Source organism: Mobula birostris, chromosome 2 (genome assembly GCF_030028105.1).
Source record: "Mobula birostris isolate sMobBir1 chromosome 2, sMobBir1.hap1, whole genome shotgun sequence".
Taxonomy (NCBI): Eukaryota; Metazoa; Chordata; class Chondrichthyes; order Myliobatiformes; family Myliobatidae; genus Mobula; species Mobula birostris.
In genome coordinates, this window is record NC_092371.1 from 161,725,986 (window position 1) to 161,739,562 (window position 13,577).

Below are 13,577 nucleotides of genomic sequence, written 5' to 3' on the forward strand. Positions count from 1 at the left end.
GCTGCCGCTTACATGTGGGGGGGGGTAGGGGACATTGGGGTTCTAACATTTAGCTGTTGTCATTCTTTGGGGCACTCCTGTTTTTGTGGATGGTTCTGAAGAAAAAGCATTTCAGGATGTATATTGTATACAGTTCTCTGACATTAAATTGGACCTTTGAACTACCATTGATATACCACTTGTTACCTGCAGTCAAAAGTTAAAGGATGAAGCAGATTCTTCCTTTATACAGAGACCCAAGTGCAATGTATGTATATGTGAAACACAGGCCCGACATTTTACATGAAATGCTTTGAAATGAATTTACTATGCATGTCACTGACCTGAACTTGATGCTGCTAGGCTTTGTCAGGTATAGTCAACCCATTTAAACAGTCTTCATCAGATGATGAAAGTAATGAAGAAAATCTAAAGAAACTGTTCAGTTTCTAAATTCAGAAACTCAAAATAACCAAATGCTAGTATCAGCATAGTTCAAGTTACCAGATCACAGTATAAAGAAGCTCACTTATTCAGGCTAAATCCTATAATTTTAACATGGAACAAAGTTCTCAAATCTTCCAATTTTGAGTTGCCTGGACCCAAAATAAATGCATCTTTCAAACATGAAGTAAACAAAATCTGCAAACAAAAAGGCCACTTACAAAGATTTGCTTTTTCCCCCACTTTATTTCAGATGACAAAGCTCTCGCACTAGATTTTAAACAAGCTGGTGAATGCTGGCAAATTATTTCTCCCACAGAACTATACCACACGCTCCCAAGACAGTATAAATATGGTTTATCTAACATTAATACAACATTGCTTCAAATTACATAATTAAATGATCAAGTATCCAAGTATTAACTTATGCAATCAAAAGGCATACAAAATATTACAGACATCATAGCCTGCATAGTTTAAGCAGAAACTCAAATTATGCTTCTGACAAGTTGGTAAATTTCCAATATTACATCAAGATTACAAGTTTCAGAAAGTTACTGTACAATATGAATTTAGCTACAACAAAGCATTTCTACCTTTAAAAAAACAATTACTCTGTATGTAACAGGCACACCCCAGTGTACATTTTCTGCACAACACAAAAGGCAACATACCAATATTAGATAGCACCCCGCCCCCCCCCCCCCCGCCAAATCATTGTCTCAGGCTCTCTCTTTGGATCAATTGTGGAGTGCCAGTAAGGCTTCATTTTGAAAACTTAAAACTCGTGTGTGCTTCTATATGCTGAGCTTTGCAAAATGCATTTGAGTGAACCAAAACGTTTGGGACCCTAGTGTGACAAAGGGACAGATTTGAATGAATGGTATATTTTATGATTCAACTAAAATGCATTAAGCCTTTTTGAAACTATAATATAGATAAGAGGGCATTCAAATGTACTGTTGACTCTTAAGTTAACAATTTCTTTTGAAGTAACGTAGACATCTGTTGTGCAGCAACTAGATCTAGTGCGACTGTGAGAGGGCATGTAAACAGTGTTGAAACATATCATGATCAGCCAGCAGAGTTAAATCTTTTGGCGTTAGCGTGCAGAACACTCAATTGAAGGATCTCTGTACACGATTCATGTAGCATTGACCAATTCAGGCAAACTTTCAATGAGATATCAAAAAGCCAACAAATTGTTTAGCAATGCACAGTGTCTCAGGGTGCAGGGTGGAAGTGAGAAGGGAGGTACTGCTCAAGAGGTTCCAACTTTTTACAGACATATGGAACATCGTAAATAAATTGTGGCAGCAATTTGTTGCTTAATTTAGCCACTCTACTTCACATCTGTAAACAGCAAAGGTATACATGCTGTATTTCACAGCTGTTAAAACAATTAATGTGGACAAGAGTCTATACTTTGAAACCAATTGTGGAGGGACCCTCTTATTCTAGTTCAGAAACATACAGCAGCAACTTTTTAAGCTCACAAGAAGTGGATTTGAAGGCAAGAATCTCAGGGTTTAAAACAAAACATCATCTTCGTCGCTCAACTCCTAAGGAAGCACCAGTAGACATTACAAAGCACATCTAAAAACTTTACGTTCTTCTGCTGAATTAGCCAAGCTGGCCATCTTCAATGCCTTCAAATGCATTAAGTGATCAATCCTCTGGTATTATTGGATGCAGCAGTTATTCCGATGACCATTTGAATCCTTGAAGCGCAGACGCATTTTGGGACGGTATTTCTCCAAGTACAGGAGCTGCTTACTATTAAAGGCCCCACGTCGTTTCCTGTTTTAAAATACAAAAAGCTTTATAAGTGCTTCCATGCAAGTGGCAGTTTTCTACCATTCAATAAATTGCCTAAAACAAAGTCCTTCAGTTATTCTACATTCTCCAATACTAACATTAATCACTGTATTTAGCTACTTATGCTTTATGTTCTAAAAGTACTAGATCAAGCAGTAACAATTCTGCCCAGCAGTAATAACAAAGTGGATAGATGATATGCACAGCATATGGGATAACTGCCATATTCCTAGAGCATTTGGGTTTTCTTTGCTAATGCTTAAGTGTCTTTTAGGAAAGGAGATGGTGGGGGGGGGGGGGCGGGGTGGTGAGGGAATACATCCAATGCTACCATTTAAGCAACGTTTTACAGTCTGTGAGGCACCAAAGAGGTAATTGGCACACATACTTCAAACTGTACACATTAAATGACAAGTAAAGAGAAGTTAAAGGTTATATTGGTAAGATGAGAAGTAAAATTAGCAGAGGAAGAGAGTGGGGAACTTGTGGTTCATGTTCTTTGTATGTTGCAAGAAAATTAATAGGAAAAGGAACTTTAAATGGTAAGACAAGCTTCCCCCTCTCTCTTTCTCAAAGGAATATTTAGCACAAACTAGTAATTTACTAGGGAGCATTTGAAAATAGTTGAAAATGCAATGTTCGGGAAGCAACATTTCCAAATTTCTTAAAGGGTGAGAAAACAACTGCTTTCATGCATGCAGTGATGAAATAGATATCAACTCAATGCATAGCATACATCAATACTTTAACACTAAAAGATCAGTTTCATATCTTTTGGTAACAGTGAAGTTCCTTGACAAGTTAACTCTTTGGAACTTATGATTTTTTTGCTGAAAATAACTTCATATCAGCACAGATTTTGCTGGACAATACAAACTTCACTTACTGTCGAATGAACTGAACGGCATCTTCATACTTCATGCCACATTCAATTAGCGCCAAGGCCACCAGAACTGGAGCTCTGTTTAAAAACATTTATTTCAGTTATCTTACATCATGTCACTACTTTAAAAATTGCTAGTGACATCCATCATGCTTCCAAACCTACCTGTTATAAACCCAGAAACTTATTCCCCATAAATCATAAAGCAATTCCCACTACAGAGTAGTTGAAATAAGTTATGCTCCACTAATTGCTTTATTGTTGGACCTTTCTCAGAAGAGATCTGCCTCAGAATTCTACTCTTCCCTGCTGCCTTTAAATCAATATACACCAGTCTTGTACCCTAAAGTCTCCAGGCATCTTATGACCCCTTGATAGAATTCCATGGAAAATAGTGAGATCAAACCAAATTTAAGGAAATTAGTGATTATTTGAGATGGTTGCATAAGATTCTCTTAGAACCATGTACCAATATTACTCCAATGTCAACAAAACATTCACAATGTCCGCATTCGAGTGCTTCATTATTTGGTCCTTGCTCCATCTTCCTTCCTGACTAGGCTAACATTTGGCTCAACAATTAATTCTCTGTTCCAATGACATTTTCCCCTCCTCTCTAGAACAAGGATTTCCTCTGAAATATTCTATACAAATGAAGAATATAGGCATTATCCAAAGACTGTGCATTAAAGAATGTAAAATACACACCGTCCAAGTCCTGCCACACAATGGACAGCAACACAACAACCAGGCTCTTCTCGGAACTTAACTCTCAAAAGGCTAAGCCAATCTTCGACAATCTGGTTGGAAGGTGGAGCACCATCATCAAAGGGCCAGTCCTGTTAAAGAGACAGTTCCGATTGTTTTAAATAAGCCAATTTACTAGTTTATATCAACATATCCATTACCCAAATATAGTTTGTGCCAAAGCTTTTGCTAATTGGACTTGTATTTTGGCATCCTTTATGTATCTATTGAGTATAAACCAAGGTAATTTGTAAAATTGTCTTCTGCCAATTAAGGGGAATTACAGGAAGGTTTAACAATGTGAGGCAATATACACCAATTTAGCACTTGAGAGTTATTAAAACAGAAATGACAATTGACAACTAAAATCAGTTTTACTCACCAAAAACTGAATGCCTTCTTTTTCAACTGGAGATGTATCATAAGTTGCTTCACATACTCTAACAACTGTGGTAACACTGTATTTCTTCAATTCCTGAAAAATCATTTGGTATGGTAAAAGACCCATGGTAGATTTGATAGCAACCAGCACAATGTATTGCTTTTATCCAAAATTTTACTAATTAGCCCCCTGGATTTTGCTCTATTCCAAGTCAAGGGTTTTAAGCCTTCAATGTTTCCTGAACTCACCATTTACTTTCAAACTGCAGTATTTGCTACTCAATGAGCACTTGCTCTGGAGTACAACTAAATACTCAACTAAAGATTGCAACTTTCATGGCTCAATTATCCAAGGATGTGCTTTAAAAGACACATGAAAAGAACAGTCTTCTATAAAGGACTGAATGGGGAAAGAACTTCAATCAAATTTTATCTAGAAATTTCTCAGTGTCAATGAGTAAACTGAATTAGTGTCATGGGGCAACTTAAAACTCCAAAGCCCAGACACAAATTCCATAAATAGAAACCATCTATTCCTCTATTAGCTTTAACTGCTTTAGTGTCCCAATCACCCATCAGCAGGCTGATGCAACTGTCAAAGAGCAGTGTCCTACAGCTGAACTATACCCAATTTCAAACAGAAACATTGCATATGTCAATGATTCTGATCTTCAGAAGATCAATTGTGGCAAATAATCTCATCAGGCAAAACTGAGATAAAAGAAAATCAAGAGCAACCCCCAAGAGCATTACATGGATCACAATGGCATCAATGATCATATGGTCTGTGCAAATTGCATTTCGACATTTTGTTGGTAAACTACATATCCATATAGAAACTTGAGACTACTATTTCTGTTAGTGGGACAAAAACACCAGGAAGAGGGCAAATCCAATGAGTGGAAAATTACCAGAATACTAAATGATAAACATTTAATTCCTTCAAAATGGATTCTCACCTCTATGAACTTATTTAAGGTTGCATTGGTAGGGTTGTGTGTGATCAGGAATCTCATGTTTTTGTAGGTAATTTCCACAGGTGCTGGGCGATTCATTCGAGCCATTTTCTTATAAAAATGCACAAATCTTAAAAAGTGAAAAAACTATCTGGCAAAAAAAAGCTGAAAATAAAGGTTCAGTTCTGTCTAATTCCACCGCCAATGAAGTGCTTACACTTTTGAAGGCTTTTGATGAAGCTCTTGACAAGCAGCAAATCTTCAATCCAGTAATACTGTGACCAACAAAAAATACAGCCCACTTGAGTTACCCCATCCAGATACAGTCTCCAATGAATCTTCTTCTATTACTCCCAGTTGCTGGTAATCTGCTCTTGAGGGGGTTTATTAAGTGGAATAGTAGTAGACTTCTACAGTTCACTTGTCTGCATAGATGTCGTGCTGTGCCTGGCAGTAGTCTCCACTGCCCTTCAGAAACTCCATAAATGTGTGACCTAGAACACCACAGAACTGCTGCAATGAAAAGAAAAAGACATTAACTAGAACATTTTATTGGACGTGTACATTTTTCTTTTCCTATATTAAGTGGAAGTAACAGTAAAATATTCAAAATCTTCCAATAAAAAGTTAGTAACTACAAATAAAAACATGTTGATACGATACTGGTCTGATGGAAGTTGTCAAGGCTTTGACTAATACAGTTAAATGTATCAAGAAAATTGAGTAACGATAATTTCAGAATTAGAAATACCATTTCAAAGCCAATCAATTCATCCAGGATATCTACTTGGCAAAAGCATTTTGTTAAAGCTACAGATTTTACTTGCTCCTCCATCAGAACTCTACAATTAGACTTTAAAATGCAAATCCACAAACCTGTCTACTTAAGACAAAAAAAGCTTTGTCTTGAATGTCCACGTATTAACTTCCAATTTAATAGTGATTTGAATTCCATGCAAATGACCAGTGAGAATGGACGAACGTGCACACACACACACGCGCGCGCGCTTATATACACAATAACAATGTTTGTTCCTCCAGCAACAAGATGTTGGAATGCAGATTAAAAGTCAGTAGGCAGGCAGAAACCAATGGAGTGTAACTCTGTGTACAAAGTCCTGTGTTTTTTATGTTACCATTAGGAAGTTCATTTCCAATCTCATTCCGCTTCAATACGCATTTTCAAACCACAGACTGCACTGAAGATTTCTAGAAGGGTTTTGAATCACCTAACACTAATACATTTCAAGTAGATGAGCTCGACTTCAACAATTCTCTGTTTCAGTACTTCTCCATTCTGTTAATGCAACAGAATACAAAGATTAGCACTGTTAAAGCAAGACAAGGAAATTAATTCCAACTGGATAACATAGCATTCAATTATATTAGATTGCATCAAATCTAGTTACAACTGATTTCATCACTTCAAACCCTGAAACCTTGCTGAGAATCTTTTAACTATGTACAGCAAAACAAGCACCTTACATGAAACTGAGCACTTTGATGGAAGTATGTAAATTTATAAAAAGAAATTGTCAAATGGAAGCAAAGTAGACAAGAAATAACTTTATGTGGCACGCCTAAATGTACTTAAACTCTCACTGAATGCTGTGCGGACATCTACATCTGTTCAAGAGATAAGCACATCTACAGCATATTCCAAATAATCTTGCCCAACATACAGCACTACAAGGAAATAGCTACCATCTAGATGATTAGATGAATCATTCAGGTTGGTAAGTCAACTGCAAGTTACCCCTTGTGTAAGGAGGTATCGCAGGTGGGGTTGGGGGTTTCAGTGGGAACACAGGAAAAGCATGACAATTATAATGTAGGATCAGTACAAGAGCATGCTTGATGACTTGAGCAGACTCAGGTGACCAAAGGGTTTGCTCCCATGTTGTATGACTACAGCCTTTAATATAAACCTCACTAACAAAATAGTGATTTTAACAAAGGGTACTTCTGCTTGCTGTCATGCACAGTGAACTTTGACGATAGAAGACTTTGCCTTCCAATCAAATGATAGAAAGCCTTAGACAACCAAGTGGTCCCTAACCAATGTTGATGGCTCACATTCCACTTCAGACACCAAGAATAAAATCAAAGTGAAGATCACATGCACCCCTGAGTTCTGTCTGTCTGTATCTTGTTTTACGGCGGTTGGCATCCAGCTTAATGGTGCATTACCGCCACCCTCTGCTCCAGAATGTGCACTAGACATACATTCTAAATCCCTTCACCCAATCGCGCGCGCGCACACGCGCACACATTTTTTTTATATATACACACACACACACACACACACATTATATATATACACACACACACACGCCTACACTTCCCCCTCCCATCTTTGACCATCCTAGTATCCTATTCCTGTTTATTCGTTATATTCTATAAAAAAAACCCTGTACCCCTTAAAAATGCTAAAAATACCCAGACTTGTGCTCTCTCACCCATGCCCAGCAACCCTCTTAATGTGAATTCCTGCATCCCCAACTCCCTTAATTTATTTCTCATCATCTCTCTCTGTATCCCATACTTCCTGCAACTCAGAACTACATGTTCTACTGACTCCTCTTCCTGACATTCCTCACACAATCCTGTCTGGTGTTTCCCTATCATTTTCAATGTTTTGTTTAATGCACAATGCCCCAGCCTTAACCTAGTCCACACAATTTCCTCTCTTCTGTTTCCATTACCTACCCTAGTAACTGCAACACTCTTTTGTATTTGATATAAATGCCTCCCTTTCCCCTCCCTGTCCCATCTTTCTTGCCACATTCGGTTGACTTTTTCCCAGATTACACACTTAACCTCTGCTTTACTGATACTAATGTGATACATTTTCTTTCTTTAACGCCCTCTTTGCCAACTCATCCACCCTCTCATTCCCCTTCACCCCTACATGTGCTGGAACCCATAGAAATTTTACCTGACCTCCCTGATTTGCAATTCTTGTAACTAACTGAAGGACTTCATAAAGTACATCTTGCCGACTGTTTGTGTGAAAAGACCTTAAACTTGCTAGAACTGAGGATGAATTTGAACATATCAATGCTTTGGCTTGTCTGGCTTTCTGCACCCATTGCAACGCAACCAACACTGCCAGCATCTCCACAGTAAACACCCCTAACTTATTAGATGTTCTTCTGCTGATTCCAATTTCTTTTGCTGGTATTACCACCCCAAACCCTGTCACTCCTGTTTCAGGTTCCTTCGCACCATCCGTATAAATGTGAGTATAATCACTATACTTTTCCATCACATGACAGTTAAATGCATTTACCAAATCTGTTTTATATTTTTCTTTCCTTTTTACCTCTAACAAATGCCAGTCTATGTCAGGCCATACAAGCTTCCATGGAGCTACAACCGGATAAACTACTGAAGAACTTATCCTCAGATCAAACACACCACATTCTTTTGCGATATCATTCCCTACCCAACTAAAGGTATCCCTCTGAAACCTCCCATTTTCCCAGCACTCCTGCAACACTCCTTTAGTAGGGTGAGAATCATTGTGCCCCTGCAAGTTAGCCCAGTAGTTTGCCATCAGTTGCATCCTTCTTAGTTCCAAAGGCACTGAGTTCCACGACTGAATTTTTGTGCATGACTGGAAAAGGAGGTCTTCTACAGCATCCTATAGCAAAATCTGAGGAGTTAGCATCTAACCAATGCATATCCCCAAATGAAAATAAACCTATTTTCTTCTGTTTGCGAGAGCACGCGCAAGGTATTTGCAGCGTACAATGAATTCTGAAAAAGGATACTTTGGTCACGGCAACCAATATGGAAATGCAGCAAATCATTATCAAATGGGATTAAAAGTTAAAATATAAAAAATAAATATAACAGTCTAATAGAGAAAGTACCGAAGGACCAATCACTGAATACAAATTGCGAAGCTCAAGAAAAGAACATGTTGTTTCCACTTTCATACCAGTGAAATGACCATGACCAACCTACAGGGGTCAAAAACAAGCCTTAAATGGCTCAAAGCTTCAGATCTGAATACTGGTCAAGAGTAGATTAGTCATGAGACACAAGATATGAAGCAATACATTGAAAAAAGGCCTACATTCGAACAATTGACAAAAGAATTAAACTGGGTGTAAACTGAATTATCTAATTTACATCAGGAATTTACCAAATTACAATACTAATCATTATTAAAGAGGACATCAACTACATGAAGGTCACAGAACTTGTGCCTGAAAAATGGCCATTCATTGGAACCAAACTACCTAAGGTGATTTGAACTTTTGTAAAAAGTTAAAATAAATATCAACTTGCTCACTGGCGGGTTAAAAAAAAATCAAAACATACACAGCAGCTAAATGAAGCCCAACTCACAGGTTGAGTTCGTGGCGATTTATAATTTACCAGTAATTAAATGCTGAAATAGTGATAGTAATCTTTTCCAGTATGTTAAATAGCAGTTTGTTCAGTACATACCTATTAGCCCAGTGCATTCCATTTTTGAGTTGAGCAACAAAGCAACCCAACCAATGAATACTGAAGAGATGCCTAGCATGGTATCATAACCTTCGTACAGTGTGAAACTCCTCTACGACCACTTGTGTTTCTCTAGTTGTGCTTTCCTCTCGTACCAAAGATTTACAGGATGGTACATTGCTGCAAATTGCTCCATCATGCAGTTGAGAGAAAGAATATTGGAATGGGAGTGGAAGAAATGCAGAGAGTATGGCTGGTTCTTCTGACAGTAACAATCCAATTAAGCAAATTGCACTGCAGACAAGACAAAATACTATGCACGTTACATGATTTTAGTGATGACAAGTGCACAGAAGTAAGGTGCAAACTCAGCTTCATTCAAACAGGTCATGTCTGACAATGGTTGGTTCTGATACATTAGAATCTTCTGAGTATATCCAGCATGTACTGTTTATATCACAGAAAGTTCAGACTGGTAAAATGGTATGAATGAAAACCACTTTGACCCCTGGCTTTACTGTTTGAAAGAGATTAAAAGGGTATGTGGCTGATGATAGGAGTAAAGAAAACAAATTGAAGAACTACAGTTTAGGAACAACCAAATCAAGTGATCAAAACAAGCACTGTAAAAGGGGAAAAAGAACAGCAAATGTCAGCAATGTAACACATCCTCTTCAGACAGAAGTGGTCAATTACCATGGTTGCAGTCTGACATGTATATAGAATGTATTGCAATTAGTTGCATAGGCCTTAAATTTTTGCTTGAAATTCAAAAAAAAAGGAATGCCAAAGATCAAGAGATATTTATTTTCAAATTTATCTGGTCATGCATTGCTTTGAGTTTAAATCCTCATCATAGTATTCATGTCCAATAGCAATTTTTGCCCTTTCCAAAACTGAATCTGTTCAAGCTCTAAAACTTGCTGTAGATAACATACCGTGAATACCACCATGTTTTCTCATGAACAGCTCCCCAGCTCTGCCCAATTCCAGCAAATACTTTACTTACACCTACAAAGCTAGTCATTATCATCCTTGCATTGTTCTTGAATCCTGTTCGGATTTTATTGCAATAGGTATAGTACATAAATATCTTGGCCTTTTGGGATTCAAATAGCTAAAACCAATTCTCACAAAGAACCATGATTCCCTTTATGGTCAAAGACAGTTATAATTTGTTTCCACTTTCACCTATATGCCAGAAGTGAAAATCATGTCAACAATTCTACAAATATGCTAACAAACCAGGTGACAAATTATGTTTGAACTCAAGCAACTTGATTTAAGCACCAAGAACCAAAACTAATGAATCAAGACAATGAACAAGTTTATTTTTTGTAAGAAGATAACTTGTGCAGTTCAGGTATTTCCCTTTAGACAACAGCTCCACCCAAACCCTGATCACATGTGAAAGATTTTGCAGACACTCTCAAAATCAAGTATCCAAGTCCATCTTTCTATAGTCGCAGTCATCAAGTTACTGCATCACTTGTCATTTGAAAGCACTGAAGCTCAAACACAATTTTAATGAATAAATATTCCTTGAAAACTGTGCGTCACAGGGAAATTCAAAAGGCAGGTCATGGCTAGAGGTTTCACGTGCAGTCTAATTTGTTTAGCAGAGCAGTACAAAAAGATACAGTCAGTGAAAGCAATCATCTCCTGGTTTTCCTGATGAGGTAAAAAAGTGCATGAGGCACTTGGAACAATCCTCTATCTTGCTGTTATTTTCAGGTTAACTCATCCATGTTCCTGAAAAGATGTCTTCACTAACTTCATACGGGCCAGAGAAAATGAGTTACTAATATAATAGCTCCTATCAATTACTTTGTTTTTGGAAAGGATTAATTTAGTCTGCATCTGAACTGAGGAAGCAGTGGCACCGAATTGGGACCACACAAGTTTTAGACTGAATAAGGACAAAGACCTCCTTCTAGGGTATTAGTGAACTAGATTGGTTTTCACCATAATCTGATCATCACATGTTTACTGTTACTAATACTGGCTCGCTCTAATTCCACATTTATTTAATCACTTGGATACAAATTCTCTAGCTACCTCATTGGGATTCAAATTTATGTCTCTGCCAAGGTGAACTCCAAATTCTGGCAGCAGGTTTATTCCCTTTACTGATTTTTTACACCCTTGTGCTTTTGTCTACGGAATAACCCCAGTCCCAATGTAAAATGCCTAACTGCATTTTGCTAAATTCTTAACATGACAAAGCTAGCAATTTAGATTGAAAACATTTTCTTGTACCAGATATCTTTCTTGAAAATTTGCACAAAGCATCACTGTAGCAAAGTGCAAAACTGCTTTTGAACTGTAAAGCAAGTGACTGATGCAGAGTGAAGCAGGACAGTAACCTTAAACAGATTAGAACAAGGTCCAAGATCAAGATTTTTTGTTCAGGAAGCAATGTTCCACTAATTAAGGAACAAAATACACAAATTAAAATTCAGATGTAGTGGGAATCTCACTTCAAACAAGTTTGCAGTTAGGAATTGGCATCTGTGGCAAGTGAGCAATCTTTGTAACTCAGTCAAATCTATTCAAACAATGCATAGCTGCATACTCTATTGCACATATTTTGGAACTACACCATAGAATTTGTTACAGGATAAAAGCAGCTTTCACGAAATATTACTTCCCCCATAAAGTTACTTCCTAAATAACATAAGGAACTATTTGGATACTTTTTGCATTGATGTTGGTTGTTTTTTAAATTAAGGAACTTTAAAAGGGATAAGTCTTTCACAATCTCTCCTTCACACTTGACAGTCATGCCTCAGAAAATGATAAGGGAATTCCACTGCCATAAAGTAAAAAGGCAAGGCAGCCAAGATTCGAGCAACAGGTGCACTGACTCGAGAGCTTAAAGACTGAATTTAAGGGATGTCAAATACACTCAATTAACATCACACATTGGAACACCAACATATACTAACTGGTTGGCATACACCAAATTAAACTGCATTACGGTACAAATCAAAGCCATCCATTTTAAACTGAACTACCGTTGGGCAAATATTGAAATCTTCACTCGGCCAGCTGAAGGTGGGGACATGAGTTAACTGAACACAATCTGACGGCCACCATGCGATTTTACACGTTGCGCGGAGTCGGAAGCCCACCGGCGAAATTTCCCAGAAACAATGAGCACACTGCCTGCACAATCGGCACAAAAGAAAACCACCCAGGCTGAACTTTCGATTGAAACGGGTCGCAGAGAACAAACGTGCACCTGCAAGGCGTCTCTCACGAACCAGGGACACGCCACGAACGCTTTGCCAGCAGGGAAGTGCACGGTAATGCGTCTCCGGTGTTGTACATTGCAGGAAACGTGGCAGCCGAAGGCGATGAGCATGGCAAGATCCCTGCACTGCGCCGAGCCAACAGAGGACCGTCACAACCGGCGGGGCAGGGCGCTGACCCGCCCAGGGAGGAACAGCCGATAGTGGAAAGCTGCAGTGCAGGCGCACAGCAAGACTCCACAGGCGAACCACCGGGACGGGTCGCAGGAAGAGGAGCTCTTTCAGGGGTGTGGGAAGAGGAGGGAGATCCTGCTTCCGGCCATGGTGTACTACTTCACCGTGCCACGGGCAGGGGAGAGGTGGCCCGGGCTTCCGCCAGCCAGCCACGTTATAAAGGCAGAGGAGCCATCTTAGCGGCGCCGGGTGTGCGCGGAGGGACCCGCACTCTCAACGCCACCGGAGTCTGGGGGCTGCGTGAGAAATCCGTGTAGTGGTTGGTAACGTAGAGGGGGAGGGGGAGAGAAACCTAATAATCCAACAAGACCCCCACCCCCACCTCACACACACGTGGACTCGGGACTTAGCCGGCGCCCTTCCCCCATCATCTACGCCGGGGTTTGACAACCCCGACCCGGTCGCACCCTCTTCCCCACC

At 39.0% G+C, this 13,577-nt stretch overlaps 1 protein-coding gene across 1 annotated transcript; it reads right to left on the reverse strand.

The window, feature by feature from the left end:
- Positions 1–649: 649 nt before the first annotated feature.
- Positions 650–5,501, reverse strand: ptp4a1 (protein tyrosine phosphatase 4A1). The gene is made up of 5 exons (XM_072250597.1): positions 5,212–5,501; positions 4,254–4,346; positions 3,833–3,963; positions 3,128–3,202; positions 650–2,223 (listed from the first exon to the last, which is right to left on the reverse strand). The coding sequence occupies exons 1-5, from the start codon at positions 5,314–5,316 to the stop codon at positions 2,106–2,108; spliced, it is 522 nt and encodes a 173-aa protein (XP_072106698.1). The 5' UTR covers positions 5,317–5,501; the 3' UTR covers positions 650–2,105.
- Between the last annotated feature and the right edge of the window lie 8,076 nt (positions 5,502–13,577).